The sequence below is a fragment of the Bos indicus x Bos taurus genome, chromosome 5 (assembly GCF_003369695.1).
Source record: "Bos indicus x Bos taurus breed Angus x Brahman F1 hybrid chromosome 5, Bos_hybrid_MaternalHap_v2.0, whole genome shotgun sequence".
Lineage (NCBI taxonomy): Eukaryota > Metazoa > Chordata > Mammalia > Artiodactyla > Bovidae > Bos > Bos indicus x Bos taurus.
Genome location: NC_040080.1, coordinates 17,940,911 through 17,960,128, shown reverse-complemented (window position 1 = coordinate 17,960,128; position 19,218 = coordinate 17,940,911). Strand labels below are relative to the sequence as shown.

The 19,218-nt window shown below is 44.0% G+C and overlaps 1 protein-coding gene across 1 annotated transcript in view; it reads left to right on the top strand.

The window, feature by feature from the left end:
* Positions 1-16,463: 16,463 nt before the first annotated feature.
* The window catches only part of LOC113892402 (antigen WC1.1-like), a 136,112-nt gene continuing 133,357 nt past the window's right edge, over positions 16,464-19,218 (top strand). Inside the window, 1 exon segment of the mRNA XM_027541222.1 lies at positions 16,464-16,536. Coding sequence (XP_027397023.1) covers positions 16,464-16,536 — 73 coding nt within the window.

Sequence of the window (19,218 nt, the reverse complement as noted above, 5' to 3'; positions counted from 1 at the left end):
GTTTCAATAGACTAGTGCTGATCTATGATTGTGTTATATGGAAATTGTTCAAAATGAATGATTCTGAATAGAGTACCTTTTTTACTTTATTGATAATTTAGCAAGTTCCATGTCAAATGCTTTTTGAAGATCAGTCCTGAAACACCATTTCCTCAAAGGAAATACAAGATGATGAACTGACCTGCTTTCTCACCTCCCTCAGAGACTAAAGAAGGCATGATTTTGTCCAGAATCACAGATGCTCCAGGTCATTCTTACTTAAACAAGGAATCAAAACTTGGTCCTCACTCACACTCTTTCCTCCCAAAATGAACTCATTGAAAAATCCCAAGCCAGAACATTCACGTATGTTCTTCCCTGAGATGTCATGTCTCCTGTTTTAACTAGTTTGGGGGCACTAGATTGTGTGTGAGCCTCAAAGTCAAGTGGGAGGTTGTCTACTGGGAGAGAATGGATACAGTGTTCCTTATCCTGCCTAAATTTTCATGGCCAGTTAAACATTTAACTCTATTTAACTACCTGTTCCTTTCCAAGTCTCATTCCCTAGGTTACTTTATCTGTATATTTCTCAAGTGCATACACGGCTCCTTATCTGTCTTTTTCCATGGCTAGTTGTTTATCAAACTCTTTTAAATCCAGTCTTCCCTGTCCATCACTTCCTGCAGTTTCTTCAAGACACTGTCATTTTTGGTCAGTCCAGTTATCTAGACTTTGAAGTGAATTACATGAGTTCATATTCTCTCCAAGTTGATGAATGGCAAATTAGTGCTCACCCACACCAGTATCCCGGTGGGACAAGAGGGTGATAAAGTGGAGACCTAGGCAGAGGAGGTCTAGAAGGAGGAGTGTAGACAGAAAGATTAGGAACTTTTGGTTATTTGGGTTTTACTGATGTGAATGGAAGCGTCTGATAAGACTGAACTCTTAGAGGAAGCATTTCAGACCAATGGACTTCTCTGAAAATGTATTGTTTCAAGAGTGCTTTGATCTAGTAACTACTGAAAATGTAGATGTGATCATGCTGTGATTCTTCAGCATAAAGAGAGTTGACTTGTAAGACTGGCAAGTAAAGATGATGTTTCGAAAACACCCTATTACATTATGAACATGTGGAGAAGCTGCTGAACTAGTATAAGACTTGAGAGTGGTGACCTGGTTGTGAGCTGAGCTCAACTTGTTACTTAGTTGATGGCTCTGGATGATGTCCAGGGCTCCAATCTACAGCCCTGCTTATGATCTTTGTAATTTTTAGCTATGCATGTGGATCAAAAGATGTCCAGGGCTTCTTTCCATGCAGCTCACATGGCCATTCACCATTGGGAACTGATGAGATAAATGGGACAGTAAAATGTGCCCACCAAAATGATTATATTTTACTTCTGAATCATGGTGTCAAAAAAGCCAAAGCAGAGAGCTGATTACTATAATTTTTGATGATAAAATTCAAAAAAGTTAAGGTAGAGGTTGGAGAAGGCGATGGCACCCCACTCCAGTACCCTTGCCTGAAAAATCCCATGGATGGAGGAGCCTGGTAGGCTGCAGTCCATGGGGTCGCTAAAAGTCGGACACAACTGAGCGACTTCACTTTCACTTTTCACTTTCATGCACTGGAGAAGGAAATGGCAACTGACTCCAGTGTTCTTGCCTGGAGAATCCCAGGGACAGGGGAGCCTGGTGGGCTGCTGTCTATGGGGTCGCACAGAGTCGGACATGACTGAAGTGACTTAGCAGCAGCAAGGTAGAGGTGGGTAGGACAAGATTCAGCACGCAGATTTGGGAGAGTCCCAGGATGAGCCTATTATGGATCAGGTGCTCAAGAAGCTGCCTGGAGCTGATGAACAGATTTTTTGAGTGTTTAGACCCAGTGAGTTGAGGGCAATCCTTCCAAGTGATCCATGTGGCCAGTGAAGGGGCCTTGGTGAGAGGCGGTGGTGGAGGGCATATCATTCCAGGGTCAGCCACAAAAGCCAGAAAAGTTCTTTGCATAGTAATAATTAGCTGACTACATTCATTGTCTACCTATATGAGTAACATAGTCTGAGAAACCCAAACCTGAAGTGCTGGCAATGCCTCACCTGCAGATATCCCAGTACTCTGCCTGCCCCCTCACTGTGGGACTGGCTCCCTGTGCATGTTTCTGACAGTAAGGAGATGGAGATGGCTAGTAGCCATGCACTGGAGAAGGCAATGGCACCCCACTCCAGTACTCTTGCCTGGAAAATCCCATGGATGGAGGAGCCTGGTAGGCTGCAGTCCATGAGGTAGCTAAGAGTCGGACACGACTGAGTGACTTCACTCTGACTTTTCACTTTCATGCATTGGAGAAAGAAATGGCAACCCACTCCAGTGTTCTTGCCTGGAGAACCCCAGGGACGGGGAGCCTGGTGGGATGCCATCTATGGGGTCGCACAGAGTCGGATATGACTGAAGCAACTTAGCAGTAGCCATGTACAGAAAACCTACCCAACCCTGAAGTTCTGGAAGAAACCACTCACTTGAGTGTTTGACACTGCCCTAGAAAAAACAAAAGGGAGGCTTTGAGCACTCAACCTAGCTTTGCAGGCTCAAGAGAAGGCATATAAGCTTAGGAATTCTGCCATATGTCAGAGCAAGATGTATGCAGCAAGCATACAAGTAGAAAAGTTCTGAGAAAGCCTCAGAATGCCTAGCAGGGCTGATAAAAGTTTCTTCTCTCCCAAAACTTCTCAGTAAAGACTGGAAGAAATAACTACTTTCTCAAATGTGAAGACCATAATGCAAGATTTAAAGGAATATGAAAGCAAGGAAATATGACACTACCAAAAGAGCAAATTTCCAATAATCAATCTCGAAAAAGTGGAGATCGGTGATTTGCTCAATAACGAGTTTAAAAATAGCTGTTTTAAGGAACCTCAATGAGCTCCAAGAAAACACAGAAAGACAATTTAAAAATTCAGGAAGAGCAATGTGAATGAAATGAAATTTTTTTTTACATACATAGAGATCATAAACAAGGAGCCAAATAGGGTGTTTCCTGAATTCTTAGTGGTTAGAATTTGGTGCCTTCACTGCTATGCCCGGGGTTCAATTCCTGATCAGGAAACAGATCTTCAAACTGTGCCATGAGGCAAACAAAACAAAAGAAAAAAAAAAAAAAAAAAGGAACCAAACAGAAAAAAGCAAGAAGAACTGAGCAGAAATTCTGCAGTTTAAGATTACATTGAATGAAATGTAACCAAATGAAAAAAAAAAAAAAAAAAAGGCAACAGAAAGCATCAGCAACAGCCTGGATCCAGCAGAAGAATTTTTGAAATAGAAGACAGGACCATTGACATTACCAGCCAGAGGGCAAAGAAGAAAAAGGAATGCAAAAGAGTGAAAGAAACCCAGGTGAACTATGGGATGACATTCACAGAAACATATTCACCTGCATATTACTGGAGTCCCAGAAGAAGAGAGAGAGAAATGGACAGAGATTGTACTTAAAGAAGTAATACTGGATAACTCCCAAATCTGATGAGATTTAGACATTCAAGTTCATATAGCTAATAAGTCACTCCTCAGAGTTCATTTAAAATGGTCTCTCCAAGATTCGTTGTTTATAATCAAGACAATGAGAGAATTTTAGAAGCAGCAAGAGAAAAGGAAATGCTTACAGGAAAGAAATTCTCCTAAGAATAGAGTGGACTTCTTAAGAAGAAAACTGGCAGGCCAGGAGAGTTGGGCTTATGTATTCAAACTAACAAAAAAAACCCTATAAACCAAGAATACTTTTCCCAGGAGTATTCTTTCAGAAATGAGGATGAGATAAAGACTTTCCAAACAAATAGCAGTTGAAGGATTTGATCAACACTAGGCTTGCCTTATAAGATTGCTGAAGGGAGTTTTTCAAGATAAATGAAGGATGCTGATTAATTACATGAAAAAAGAAAATATACACCAAACTTGTAAATGTAAGTATTGAATCCAACTCAGAATACTCTAACACTGAAATATGGTGATGTGTTACCAGTTTGTACTTGTATAAAGTTCAAGGGACAAAAGTATTTAAAATGGCTATAGAGAAAATATTTTGTTAATTTTTAACACAATATAAAAAGAGGAAAATTCTGACATCAAAAACATAAATGTAGAACTGGGATAAAAATGTAGAGCTTGTGTACATAATTGAAATTAACTTGTTATCAGTGTAATATAGACAGTTGCATCTATGTTTTATGTGAGCCTTGTGGCAACAAAAAATAAAAAACCTATAATAGATTCACAAAAGATAAAGAAAAGGGAATCAAAGTACACCAGTATCCAAAATTAATAGTTCACAGTTCTAACTGTTGTGCAGAACAGTTGGGTTGTCCTGGTCTCTACAGCATCCTTTAAAATCAGCCCAAGAAGACTCTCCTTTCACAAAGTGATTAAGCTGCTTTTTTCAAAACCAAAAAAGTCTTCCTGCACCTCATCTTCATGTCATATGGATGGTGCAGCTGTGCTTTTTAATCACAACCTTTCTTCCTGTAATGTCCCTGTGTGGTTGTCATTGAAAAACTGCCAAATGATAAATCATCTGAATACCCTGTCTCCTCTGTTGGGTTTGATTAAGACTAATAAGAAGCAACATGTTAGTGTGTTGTGGTTTGTCTGTGTATCCTTAGAGATAGAGATTTGCAGCTTTCGTTGTGAGGTATTTTTTGGTGGTAAGCTGCTTGTTTTTGAAAATCAATATTTGCCTTTTTAATTGCTGAAAACTTATGCCTTTGAAACAAAAACAAAGTATCGATTAGCTAAAAGATGGCTTCAAAAGTAGTTATTTTTATTTAAGGTATTTTCTCTTAAATGTCTAGCACCGTGCCTTTCAGTCATTCAACAAACATTAGTTGAACACCTATTAAGTTATAAAGAGTGGAAACACAGAGATCATACACAGGTACAGCCCTCACTCCAATCCTGGGCCCTGGAAAGGCCTCAGGAGATGCTAGCAGCCTGCAGGGGCCTTGTGTAACATGCCCAGATGGCGAAGGATTCAACACTAAGGAAAAGAGATCTGTTCACAGACTTTTAGATGTTAAAGGAGGAACACATTTTGTTGTAGTTCCAGTGTTCTTAAGCTGGTCTGCAGGCAAAACTCAGCTGCACCAAAGCTCCATGTGCAATATAACGTCAGTTCAATAAAGTTCAAGTTTGAGCAACCACACAGGCTTTGAACTCTGAGTGCCACCACAGTGACACTAACTTTGGGTTTAAGTGGTTAGAATCACCACCCATAAGAACTCAATCGCTCTGGAGTTGGTAAGTACATCAACTCTGAGCAGAAGTGGATTAATCATGAAGCTAATGAAGCTTGATCTTCACGGCCTCTCCTCGCACCTGCTGCTGCTGCTGCTAAGTTGCTTCAGTCGTGTCCGACTCCGTGCGACCCCATAGACAGCAGCCCACCAGGCTCCCCCGTCCCTGGGATTCTCCAGGCAAGAACACTGGAGTGGGTTGCCATTTCCTTCTCCAATGCATGAAAGTGAAAAGTGAAAGTGAAGTCGCTAAGTCGTGTCCGACTCTTTGCGACCCCATGGACTGCAGCCTACCAGGCTCCTCCGTCCATGGGATTTTCCATGCAAGAGTACTGGAGTGGGTTGCCATTGCCTACTCCGTCTCCTCACACCAGCTCCTTCCAAGTCCTGAGGCGGGCCCTTAGTGCTGTGCTCACAAGGACATAGGTTTTGAGTGTGCCATTTTCTTGAGTTGAGGAAAAGAAGCAATTCAGAAAAATTATTTCTTACCCAAAGGCGAAGAGGTTAAGTGCATGAGCACTAAAGCCAGGAACCAGATTTGTTCAGGAAATCAAGAAGAAACTGAAGAGGTTTAGAAAGTACATGCTGCCTGTTCATTAGGACAGGATTGGTGCAATGTTAAAATAAGATAGAAGATGATGGACTGATGAACTCAGAGCAGAGGAGAGCTATTTAAGGATGAAGGTCAAGATGCTAAGAGACAATTTGGGGAAATGGAAGCCTGATTGTCAGCACAGACTGATGTAAAGGGAAGAGGAGATGCAGCAGGTATGGATGCTCTTCAACAGGACTTAGACCTAGTTGTTGGTCAGTCTCAGAAATGGTGACTGGGAAGCAACCAAGCCCAACAGAGGAAGCAAGGTGAGACCTGAGGAGCAGCTTGGGACAAAGACACAGAGGGAAGAGGAGATGCAGGAAAGTACCTGTTTCATGTGACAGATTCTGTCTTCCTTTCAAGTCGTCTTTCTCCTTTGTATCCATCAGAATAGACTGCTCTGCTGCTGAACAGTGATCCCCAAATGTCAGTCACACACACACACATACACACACACACTCATCACAACCTACAGATGTTTGTGGTCAGTGAGGCTCTTGCACGTGCACCATCTGGAACATGCAGCTTCTGGGGCAGGAAAAAAAGAGAGACTAGGGAGTCACACTTGGGCTTTTCATGCCTCCACTCAGAGGTGACACAGGAGACAACACCCACAATTCATTGGCCAGAATGAGTCACTGAGGGCTAGAAACACAACAATTTGATGAGTATTACAGTTTATCCACATCCTTCAGTGGAACTCTTGAGAGCAGTGCTGTCAGTTTTTTCTCACCTTGGAGAAGCTTCTGAGGTACAGCTTTGTGCAGAAACTGAAAGTGATCTGACCCTCCCCAAGTGGGGTTTGAAATTATTTTCTATCTGATTCCTCTGGTTGGTATGTCTCTGACTCTTCATCCACTTCATCCAGTCTGTGCCGAGTGGGATTAATCAGATTTGTGTCTCCCCTGTCCCCACCTTCTTTCCCTCCAGTAGTTACTAACTACAGCCTTTGTTCACATTTTTAGCCTTTGTTCATTCATTCATTTCTTTAATTATCCAATATTTCTTAAGCTCTTTCTACGTGTCTTTTGGATAAGGCAATGGCACTCCACTCCAGTACTTTTGCCTGGAAAATCCCATGGACGGAGGAGCCTGGTAGGCTTCAGTCCATGGGGTCTCGAAGAGTTGGACATGACTGAGCAACTTCACTTTCACTTTTCACTTTTATGCATTGGAGAAGGAAATGGCAACCCACTCCAGTGTTCTTGCCTGGAGAATCCCAGGGATGGGGGAGCCTGATGGGATACCATCTATGTGGTCTCACAGAGTCGGACATGACTGAAGCGACTTAGGAGCAGCAGCAGCAGAGGAGAGACACTGAAGAATAAGACACAGTCTTGGCTCTTGATAAGCTCCCACTTTAGAGACAGTAAACAAATTTTTACACACTAAATAGAAACAGCAGTAATTTTAGGCTGGAGGAATTAGGAAAAGTTCACAGAGGTGAAAGCTCTGAGCATTTATAAACATGGAAATTTTATGAATTTTATGCCTTGAACATGTATCATGTAGAATTCAAATATGCATAAGTATAATATTCTCTATTTTTGTAACTGACTTCATCTTGTGCACTAGCAAGGGGTGTTTGTGTGGACTGAAAGTCCCATTAAGATAATACAGACTCTCCCATGTAAAATCCGTTACTCAGCTTAGCTTAGGTTCATTGTAGTCATTGTCTTGTCGATTTTCAGTTCCAGTTCCCTGCTAAGATTGGCTTTCCTCTTCATGAAGAGGCATCTTCTCTATCTCTTCCCAAAGGTGCTGTCCGGGATGAAGGGGCTTCTTATTCTCCATTAACAATGGGGAAGTGTCCTTTGTCTGCATGCTGTCACCCAGAATCAGCTTGTCTTTGATTTAGTCGCTTTGATTTGTTCTGGTCTCTGGGCATTGGGTGCTGGACCTGTGGAGAAATGTGTGTGCTGGGCTATGGTAAGCTGCTTCCCTCGTGTCCAACTCTTTGTGAGTCTGTGGACCGTAACCCACCAGGCTCCTCTGTCCATGGGATTCTCCAGGCAAGAATACTGGAGTGGGTTGCCATGTTCTCCTCCAGGAGAAATGAATGAGGCCAATTCAGGGCCAAACTCTTTGTTAGATGTTGCTGATCATGGACTGCAAAGGGCTGAATGAGGAGGATGGGCTGGACCTCAGCCAGCTCATGATGATTTATGAATTATCTATCTGTAGTGGACTTGACAATAGGTCCTTCAGAATTTACATATGCCTAAATGTAGTATTTTCTGTTTTTATAATTGATTTCATTTTGCTCACTAGTAAGGGGTATTTGTGTGAATTAAAAGTTTCCATAAAGTTAACACAGACTCTCTCATTTAAAATGTGTCCTTCCACTTAATTCAGTAATAATTATCTCAGTGATTCTAGGTGCAAACTCCCTTCCAGAATTGTTTTTTCAGCTTTGTGCAGAAGCTGAAATATATTCTGTTTCTCCTCCCAAGATGGTGTCTGGGACAAGGTGGTTTCTTACTGTCCAGTGGCAGAGAGGAAGGGTCCTTAGTCTGCCTGCTCTTCACTTAGAATCTGTTTGTCTTTGATTTAGTAGCTTTGATGGACTGGACCTCAGCCAGCTCATGACCTTTCTCTTTCCTTCATGCCCTTGTGATGAAGTGGTTGCTGGTAAAGGATCCTTTACTAATCTTGGGACCATCCAGGCAAGGAACAGAGATGGTGAGAGGAGTCTCCAAATCTTTGGTGTAACAACTTTATTTTTTTCTTTAAAGTTGCATAGATAGTTTTTAATTAAAAAATATTTTGTATTTTAGTCACTCTGATTGGTACTGAATATGTCCCTCAAGCAAGGATATTTAATTATCAACTTTCCTAGCAAAGAGATTACTTAACCTCTTAAGCCTTCTTTTTCTCATGATAATTTGGAAATAACAATGCTACATATTGCATTGCTTCCATAAGGCCAATTAAGCAGTTTGCCTAAGTAAAAGAAAGGAATTCTTTCTGCTCTTTACTTCTGCACTTTCAATTAGAATCTGTTACACTGAATATTTTTTATAACAAAATTTTCTTCCTGTTACAGTCATGTGCGGTTTGAATTGAAAGTGAGCCAAATGATAAATATATAAACATCCTGCTCACTTGGCCATATCTGATTAAGACCAGAAGAGGAGGCTTCATGGTGTTCACCTGTCAGTGAGCTGTGGTTTGTCAACTGTATCTTCGGATATACACAGATACTGTCAGCATCTATAGGGTTTTAGAACTGGTTGTCTCAGCACTGCTCTGGGAATAGGGTTGTGTTTGTTTTTGGATATTGGAATTTACTGCATTTATTGCAAAAATGTGTTGTATTGAACCATACATAGCTCATACCATTTGGTAGTGTTGAAATATCATTACAATAAATGATGCAACTTGCACTGGCTGTGAAGTCTTCACAACAAGGTGAATCACATTTTCAAAAGTGTTTTTAATTAGAATGATTTGTATAAAACACCCACCAGAGTGACATTCACTCATTTACTTATTCATAGACATAGTCTGGCAATTTTAATTAACCAGGCATTAGGGACATGGAACTGAATTAGATGCAGAATTTTTACCAAATATTTTCCAGGTTATAAAGTAAAATGAGCAAGTAAACATTTTAATTCCTGAAAGCTCCCAGATGGTAAGGTCGAGATTCATGAGGAGTAGAATGGGGGCACAGTGAAGGGGCGATGTGTGGAAGACTCACAACTCTGACTGGCACCAATGACCATCACAACATGTGGTTCCTGGTTGGGTTCTGACAGCTCCAGTCAAGGCTTCAGGTAACAGAATTGAATTCCTCTTATAGAGTCCTGGGATTCCCAGGATGGGATGGAGAGCGATGCTGTAACACTGCTTCTCTATCACTGCTACCATATACTACCGTTAGCTAGCAGTTATAATGTGTCTTTGTGTACTCAATTGTCTCCCACCCCAGGGGCTGTAGCCCCCCAGATTCCTCTGTCCGTGGAATTTTTCAGGCAAGAATACTGGAGTGGGCTGCCATTTCCTACTATAGGGGATCTAGAGGGAAATGGCATTTCTGACTCAGGGATCGAAACTGAGTCACCTGCATTGCCAGGTGGGTTCCTTACCACTAGTGCCACCTGCAAAGCCCGTAGCAACTATTGCTTACTAATGCCAACTCACGTGTCTTCACCAAAACTGTTATTTAAGGCCCAATCAAAAGCTTCGTTTTACAGACCAAGCCACTATGTAAAGAGTGTAAGAACCCTGTTCAAGGTCACACACATGGTATGTGGCTGAGCTCTGAGTCAGGACAGGGCAGACTGACTCCCGAGCCTGTTCTTCTGACCCCTGCACTGCACTCTCTCAAGTTCACTGTGGACACAGCTGGGTTAGTGTCCTCCCTAAAGCTTTCCTCCTTCAAATCTTTGATGAGATTGACACTGAGATTTCCTTATGTGCCAGAGAAGATGTGCCTTCGTCCGAGAGTGAGTTGGTCCATGCTGACCTGCATTCCCAGTTCTGGGGTAGAGGGTGCTGTGGGGCAGCCTGCCAGCCCCAAATTAGCCCCTCCTTTCCAGCCCACCCCTCCCAGTAATGGGGTCTGGAGCCCCTAACAGTGTCTTACCTATGAGATCTCCATCCCGAGGTGAGACTGTGTGTGCCTGTTTTACTAAACACATCCATGTGTCATCCGGTGGGAGGGATACTGGACCCCAGGAAGCACGTCCTGTGTTCTAGGTGTCTGTCCCATGGTTTCTGGTGATGCTGTGGAGCCCATAACTGGGTAAGGAATGATGACTCTGGGCCCAGAGGGAGTAGAGGATAAATCTAAATGAGCATTTCCTGGTGCTACTCCGGCACCTGAGTTTACATTCTGGCTCTGATATTTACAGCCAGTTATTTTCATTAATGTGTTAAAGATCCCGATATAGAAGGAGATAGGGTTCTATCATTGGACCTGGGAGTGGGAGGAACAAATAAGAAGTACGTAATTCTTTTATAATTAGTGGGTTAATATTAGCACATTTAAATAGAGGGAGAAAAGCATATGCTCAACTGTCTTTTCTCCCGAGTCTCAAGGAGGAAGGATGGGCATGGCAGGACAGAGAAGCTATGTCTGCTGACTGGGATGAGGGGTCCTTCCGGTGTGGATGTTACAGGGCTGTGGACTGGCCCACAGCTGCCCTCGTGTTGGCCCCACTGAGACCTTCAGGTGTGGGAAGGGGACGGTGTGAAGTGTTGCTGGGGCCTCTGGGGCGTGTATGTCACAAATGTGTCCTTTCCACATCTGTGTGCAAAGGAAGAGAGTCAGGGTGAGGGGACCTCAGGGTGGGCTTGTGTGGACCACAGGGCTGCACTATGGGAACTCTGAGCCTGAGAGGGCATGAGGAATGGGGGCAGTGTGTTGGTGACCTTGAGTTTTGAGGTGGGAGCTCTATTGTATTTCCCCTAGGCCCTTCTCAGTCTGTACTCACCCCAGTGCTACACTTTGGGGAGCATCTGGCACTTCTCTGATCAGTGGAGACAAAACAAGGCAGCAGTGGCCACACTGGGCATCAGCCCCTTCTCCTTGGATCTGTCCCCTCAACCCACCTGGGCTTCTATTCTTGCTCCCACCTCTCCTCTTAAATGCAGAACGGAGGAGGTGGGGTCACTGCCGACTGCAGGCATTATGAACCCCTTCTCTTCTCTGCTTCACTTGCCTCTTCTTTTCTTCTCTTCTCCCTCCCTTGCAGTCACCCTCTAGCAGAAGGCTTCCTATTTCCCTTTCTGTCAGGAGCTGTTCCCTTAAATTATATTTTGCTTCTTTTTTAGTTATCATTTATAAGTGTGTATAGAATGTTACCAAACTAAACTTTCAATATACAAAGGGGGAAAATTTGAAGTTTAGAAACTCTTAGACTTTCTAGTTTCTTCTCAGAACCCCCAAATTCTGTTTTAGAGGGCTAGAGTTGAACGATGACTCCTACTTTCTCTTATTTCCTTTATATATAAATCTTTTTCTCTCCTGAAGCCTAAATTTGAGACTAGCAGAAAGGGATATTTCATAAAATGAAATGCAATAAACATAAAGGGATTTAGCATATCTAAAATCTCTTATATATAGATACTGTGTCTCTATATCTATGAATATATGCACCAATCTTTCTATTTAACTATCACTGTCATTATCATCAATCCATCAGCCCATCTATCTAATCTATTTCTTTAGGTGTCTATAGTTCTATGCTAATTAATTTATTTATAGTTCAAACAATGAAACTGATGTCTTCATCAATAGACCCTTATAAGATATTTTAATAGGAAAATAATGTTAATCGTGACCCTTAAATAAAACACCAAGCACTTCAATTTTGACTCCCAGCTTCCAGGAATTTGGCATTCCCAGATCTGCCATCATGTGCTGATCCTGTAAACTACACACTTGCAAAACAGCTGCTGCTGCTGCTAAGTTGCTTCAGTCGTGTCCGACTCTGTGCGACCCCATAGACGGCAGCCCACCAGGCTCCCCCGTCCCTGGGATTCTCCAGGCAAGAACACTGGAGTGGGTTGCCATTTCCTTCTCCAATGCATGAAAGTGAAAAGTGAAAGTGAAGTCGCTCAGTCGTATCCGACTCTTTGCCACCCCATGGACTGCAGCCTACCAGGCTCCTCCGCCCATGGGATTCTCCAGGCAAGAACACTGGAGCCCTATACTATCAGACCAGTAGCAGCCATGTAGAAGCAGAAACCTTCAAAGGCTGGACAAGTGCAGTGATACAATGAGTGGGTTACAAACTGACCTTGGACATTCATTGTAAAACTTAATCATGTAAGTATCTGGAACTCAGAAGCTAGAAACACCAAGGACTGTGTAAAGATTCCATGTCTACTTGACTCACAGGCAGGAAGTGAGCCCTGGGAAGGAGGGTGCTTACACAATGGGGGAAGCCATCAGCACAGACATAGCCTCTGCCTGGAAAACTCCCACCCCTACCGCTCCTGGGAGAGACAGTAACCTGGACCTGTAGTTGAGTGAAAGAGAGAGGCTCATTTTTCCTTTTTCTTTTCAAAAAGTTTGAGCAATTTAGAGAATAGATAGACTTTTTGGTGCTTGATGACAATATGGTAAAAAATGCAATATATATGTCATTTGAAAAATGAATTTCCATTCTTCAAACATAATAATTCCTGTTCAGAGTATCAGTTACAATTAAATAATCTGAAATATGGACAAAATGAATGTGAAAAAAACTTCATGGTAACATTCAGATCAGATCAGATCAGATCAGTTGCTCAGTCGTGTCCGACTCTTTGCGACACCATGAATCGCAGCATGCCAGGCCTCCCTGTCCATCACCAACTGCCAGAGTTCACTCAGACTCACGTCCATCGCGTCAGTGATGCCATCCAGCCATCTCATCCTCTGTCGTCCCCTTCTCCTCTTGCCCCCAATCCATCCCAGCATCAGAGTCTTTTCCAATGAGTCAACTCTTCGCATGAGGTGGCCAAAGTACTGGAGTTTCAGCTTTAGCATCATTCCTTCCAAAGAAATCCTGGGGCTGATCTCCTTCAGAATGGGCTGGTTGGATCTCCTTGCAGTCCAAGGGACTGTCAAGGGTCTTTCAACACCACAGTTCAAAAGCATCAATTCTTCGGTGCTCAGCCTTCACAGTCCAACTCTCACATCCATACATGACCACAGGAAAAACCATAGCCTTGACTAGACAAACCTTTGTTGGCAAAGTAATGTCTCTGCTCTTGAATATGCTATCTAGGTTGGTCATAACTTTCCTTCCAAGGAGTAAGCATCTTTTAATTTCATGGCTGCAGTCACCATCTGCAGTGATTTTGGAGCCCAGAAAAATAAAGTCTGACACTGTTTCCACTGTTTCCCCATCTATTTCCCACGAAGTGATGGGACCGGATGCCATGATCTTCGTTTTCTGAAGGTTGAGCTTTAAGCCAACTTTTTCACTCCCCACTTTCACTTTCATCAAGAGGCTTTTGAGTTCCTCTTCACTTTCTGCCATAACGGTGGGGTCATCTGCATATCTGAGGTGATTGATATTTCTCCCAGCAATCTTGATTCCAGCTTATGCTTCTTCTAGCCCAGCGTTTCTCATGATGTACTCTTCATATAAGTTAAATAAACAGGGTGACAATATACAGCCTTGACGAACTCCTTTTCCTCTTTGGAACCAGTCTGTTGTTCCATGTCCAGTTCTAACTGTTGCTTCCTGACCTGCATACAAATTTCTCAAGAGGCAGATCAGGTGGTCTGGTATTCCCATCTCTTTCAGAATTTTCCACAGTTTATTGTGATCCACACAGTCAAAGGCTTTGGCATAATCAATAAAGCAGAAATAGATGTTTTTCTGGAAATCTCTTGCCTTTTCCATGATCCAGCGGATGTTGGCAATTTGATCTCTGGTTCCTCTGCCTTTTCTAAAGCCAGCTTGAACATCAGGAAGTTCACGGTTCACATATTGCTGAAGCCTGGTTTGGAGAATTTTAAGCATTACTTTACTAGCGTGTGAGATGAGTGCAATTATGCGGTAGTTTGAACATTCTTTGGCATTTCCTTTCTAATTACATAAAAATGAGGCTATGGAATTTTTCTTCCTTCATATCGTTATTCATTTCTTCTTGTACTTTCTGATAATGATTGATCAATTATCACCATTAAGGAAGATAACTGTTAATATGTCCTATTCTCAGTAGCATATGAAATGTCTACTGACTGCAACTCTTCATGAAGCAATTGAAATTTTAAAAATGAATGACATTTTAAAAACTCACCCTGGGAACCATAAGTGTCAGATGGGCTGGAAATGACATGAATGTGACCAGAGCATCTTCAAACTGTCCCCTCAGAGAAACCTGAGCCTAGAATGTGCCGGGGTTAGATTGTGGCCTTGTAGGGGAGAGTCAGCCTGAGGCCTGTCCTCCCCTCCATCCCCTCTCCTCCCCCACAGCCAGGGGCCTGGCCTGTGAGCAGGCACTGAGCCCAGTCTGTGTGTCTGTGTTCCCTCTGAACCTGCATCTTCAAACCTTGATGTGCAGAACAACCTGGAGGGACTCTGACACACAGAGGTTATTTGCTAGGCCTGGGTGTGGCCTCAGAACTTTCATTTCTAAGAAGCTTCCAGATCTTACTGGTGCTGCCTAGAGTGACCACAATATAAGGAGTACTGGTCTGAACTGCACCCCCACCTCCACAGCAAACACCACACACTCGGTCACCCTTTGGATCAAGGTTGCTCACCTGTTCTCCCTTCTGGGGTAAACATGTAAGGAAGAGGCTAATGGTTCTTGAAGCAGCCTGGACTCCATTTGGGCAGGAATTCCTGGTTCTGAGAACACAGATTGGTCTGAAGGGAGATGGCAGGGAACCCCCTGGGTGTGACTGCCCCCTCAGGAACCCCTCTCCCTGGTGAGAGGCTGGCTGGGAGCATCCAGAGCAATGTCTTGGGCAGTGCAGCATACAGGGTGCAGCCTCTCTGGACCGAGTCTAATGGGAGTTCTTCTGCACACATTCTAATCTCTGCACTGAGCCTGTGTTTTGTGGGAAGAAACATGGTGCAAATACATCAGCAGGTGGCTCTCAGGGCAGGACTGCTGCCCCTGGGCGGCTGCAAAGAGAAGAGGGATTGGATCTGTAAATACAGAAGACCACATCCCCTCTCACTCTGCAGAAGAGGAATGTAGCCCAGGTGACATGGGCCTGCTGGACAGAGTGGTCTTAGAGGCTAAGAAAGATCCCTAATGGGAAATGTTAGGTTCAGTCAAAAAGTATTAGTCACTCTGTCGTGTCTGACTCTTTGCAACCCCATGGACTGTAACCCACCAGGCTCCTCTGTCTATGGGATTCTCCAGGCAAGAATACTGGAGTGGGTTGTAATTTTCTTCTTCAGGGGATTTTCCCAACCCAGGGATTGAACCTGGGTCTCCTGAATATCAGGCAGATTCTTTACCATCTAAGCCACCAGGGAAGGTTCTGTCGAAACCTTCAAAACCCCATGTTATTATGTCCCCTCTGTGCTCCAGGCCCCAGTCTCCAGATCATTCTGAAATGGGTGAAAGACCAGCAATCTCATCCCCTCAACCTGATGTTTCCCACCTTACCCTCTCCATGGTCACTTGTGAATACTTGTGCTCCTGGTCTTCATTTTCTGCTAACTTGATAAATATTCTTATATTTCAAGACGTCTTGTAGTTCTCTGCTTTTACCCTGAGCTCATGCCGGGGAAGATCAATGCTTGATTCCACCAGAGATATTCTATGGGCCAACTGATACTAGATCCTGACCCTGCGAGACCTCACAGTCTACACTGATCATACAGTGTGATGGGGGAGAGAAAACCACTCATGCCTTCTGATGCAGCTTTTCTACTCCAGTCCAGGTAATGGGACCATGGAAGCAGGAGGTCAAAGGACCGTGTTGCTCATATAAGGAGATGTTGAAGATTCAGAAGCTCATTGGTGTTCAGAAAGGGGCAGATGCCGCCTCCAATAGTGCCTGAAATGGTGAGAGGTGTCGCTATTGGCTCTCAGGAGGGAGGGTGTAAGGGGTGGTCTATATAGACCCTGGTTGGTACCCTGACACTCCTCACAGGCTGATCCTGCAGCTGGGACTGTGACCTTGAGGACATAGGGTCAGGATGGCTCTGGGCAGACACCTCTCCCTGTGGGGACTCTGTGTCCTCGTCCTCGGCACTGTGGTGGGTGGTCAAGGTAAGAGCTGCCCCTCTGTCCTGGTTCACAGCAGGGGAGTAGATGCCTTGGTGAAGAGAAAGGTGTCTGGAGTTCTGGAGCCAAGCCTCAGTGTTTTTGACCAAAAAGGAGCCACGCTGACTGTGAATACTGGTCCCTTTCCTGTGGGGGGTCCACTGATCATAGCGGCAGATTTTATAGAGAAGTGAGGTTTGGTCTGGACCGAGCTAGGTCAGCCTGTCACCTCCACTATCTCCCTTGTTCTCAGGGAGCATCTAAGAGTCCCAGTGGCTCCCAGTGTGTGGACGTTCCAGTGACTGACCTCAGTTGGGACTCTGGGCTATTCCCACATGCTTCACGTGTCTGGTGTGTGAGCACTGCCCCTGGGTCCCCACATTTCTTGTGTCTATGCTCCTGTAGGCTTTGTGCTTGTGTGTGTCTGCGACGGTAAGGAGTGTGTGTGTGTGTGCAGTTTGTGTGTGTCCATTTTTGTGCGTGTGAGGCTGAGGGATGAATGTGTGAGGGTATGTGTGTGAGGGTGTGTCAGGAGTATATGAGGGTGTGTGAGGGTGTGTGTGTGAGGAGTATGTGAGAGTGTGTGGAGCCCATCTGTGTGAGAGGAATGGGGCTGCTGAGCAGGGACTGAGCCTGTGAAGCACACAGGGTGCCCACAGGGCTGGGTGTCATGGCCACTGCATGTAACCAGATCAGAGATAATAGTGCACCTGCCTGACTCTCTCTGGCTCCTCTCCCCCATTCCCCGGGCTCCCCTCTGCTTGTTGCTGTGTCTGTGCAGCACTGGGCTCTGTGTAGGCTCTCCCTGCTGGCCTCGCCTGTTCCCACCAGGTGTTCATTGTAAAGCAGAGAAGCTGGCAGCCAGGAGAGGGGACCTCTTGTATATAGAGATCAGTTGATGTGCAGCCCCAAATGTATAAGTTCCCGAGTCCCTGTCCTGCTCCCCGTGACCTGTTTTCTGATGTGCTGGGGTCCTGGGATGGTCCTTTCCCCTCCCAGGATCTGCTGTGACTCCATAGGGCACATTTTTTCTCTTTGTGCCCTCTCCTGTCCTTCCCTGGAGCTGGTTTCCCCTGAGTGAGAGGACAGAGGGCATCAGGGCTGGGGCTGTGGAGAATCTGGTCTCCAGCCTGGAGGAGGTGGCTCTCTCAGATGTGGGTGCTGGTCTGGCTGAGAGTGCAGCCCTGTCTCCTCTCAGAGTTCCCTGTGGTCCCCTAGACCTCAGCCTCCAGTCCATAGTTCTCTTTGGGAAGCCCCCTCCCTCCTCGTATCTGCTCCTGTAGTGCTGGGCAGATGCTGAAGAGTCTCCTCTTGAAGGCTTTGCAGGGCAGAGGTGGGTTTTGATCCCCTGGTGGTGGGGAGACAGCATGTGTTCTGATGCAAGGCCCTGACCTTACTAGGAAAACTGTAGGAAGTTTGCTTAGTAATTACTTAAGAAGCAAGAGGGTTTCACCAAAGCAAGCACTGTTTTTAATTTCCCTGAAACAACACTGCTCAGTGTCAACCTACTAAAAAGTTATTCTTGTACCTCATACAACAGTGGACTTGCTCCTTGTAAAACAATAGTCCCAAGCTTTGTGAGCATTTGATGATTTCTGAGCTGGGCATACATTACAGGAGTCTCCACCGTGAAATCCATGCTGGACATTGCTGAAAAATGATCCCTTCAAACACAGTTGATGCCTTTAGGCACAAAAACTTAGATCTTCCAAGATTATGCATAATTCAGTATGTATGACTTTGTAACCTGTGTTTTTTAAAACTTACAATGTATTTTGGATTTCTTCCTATATCTTTCTATATTTCTTGTACATATTAAAGCATTTTATTGTAGCATATTATAGTGATGATATGGAAAATTTTAATTGCCTTCAATTATTTCATCATATGTCTTAAATGCTGTGCTATGCTTAGTTGCTCAGTTATGTCTGACTCTTTGCGACCCCATGGACTGTAGCCTGCCAGACTCCTCTGTCCATGGCGATTCTCCAGGCAAGAATACTGGAGTGGGTTGCCATGCCCTCCTCCAGGGGATCTTCCCAACCCAGGGATTGAGCCCAGTTCTCCTGCATTGCAGGCGGATTCTTTACCATCTGAGCCAACAGGGAAGCACAAGAAAACTGGAGCAGGTAGCCTATCCCTTTTCCAGGGTATCTTCTAGACCCAGGAATCAAACGGGGATCTCCTGAATTGCAGGCAGATTCTTTACCAGCTGAGCTATCCAGGAAGCCCCTTTAAATGCAATATACTCACATAATTAGCCATGTTGATCATTTGGTTAGTTTCAGTATTTTTGCTGTTATGAAGAAAGTTGCTCTGAACTTTCTTACATTTAAATGTAAGGACTATCTATGATTGTTTCTCTTAATCACATTCTATAAGTGAAATTGCACTTTTATTTAAAAGCCTGTGAATACGTTTAAGGCTTTTGATACACAGAAATTAAAATAGTGCCAGACAGAAATGTTTGCACTGAAGTTTAGTTATCAGACAAATATCTGAGAATGTTAGTTTCCACATAGCCTCAGCAACATTGGCTGTTTATCAAATTTTAATATCTCAGCCATTTTTTTAACAGAACTGGTCTATAATAGCTAATATAGTCCTTCATTTTTAAATTACTTGCTCAGGACATTTGTCGTTTTTAACTTGAGATGTTGGTCATTTTCGTCCATATTTATGTTGGAG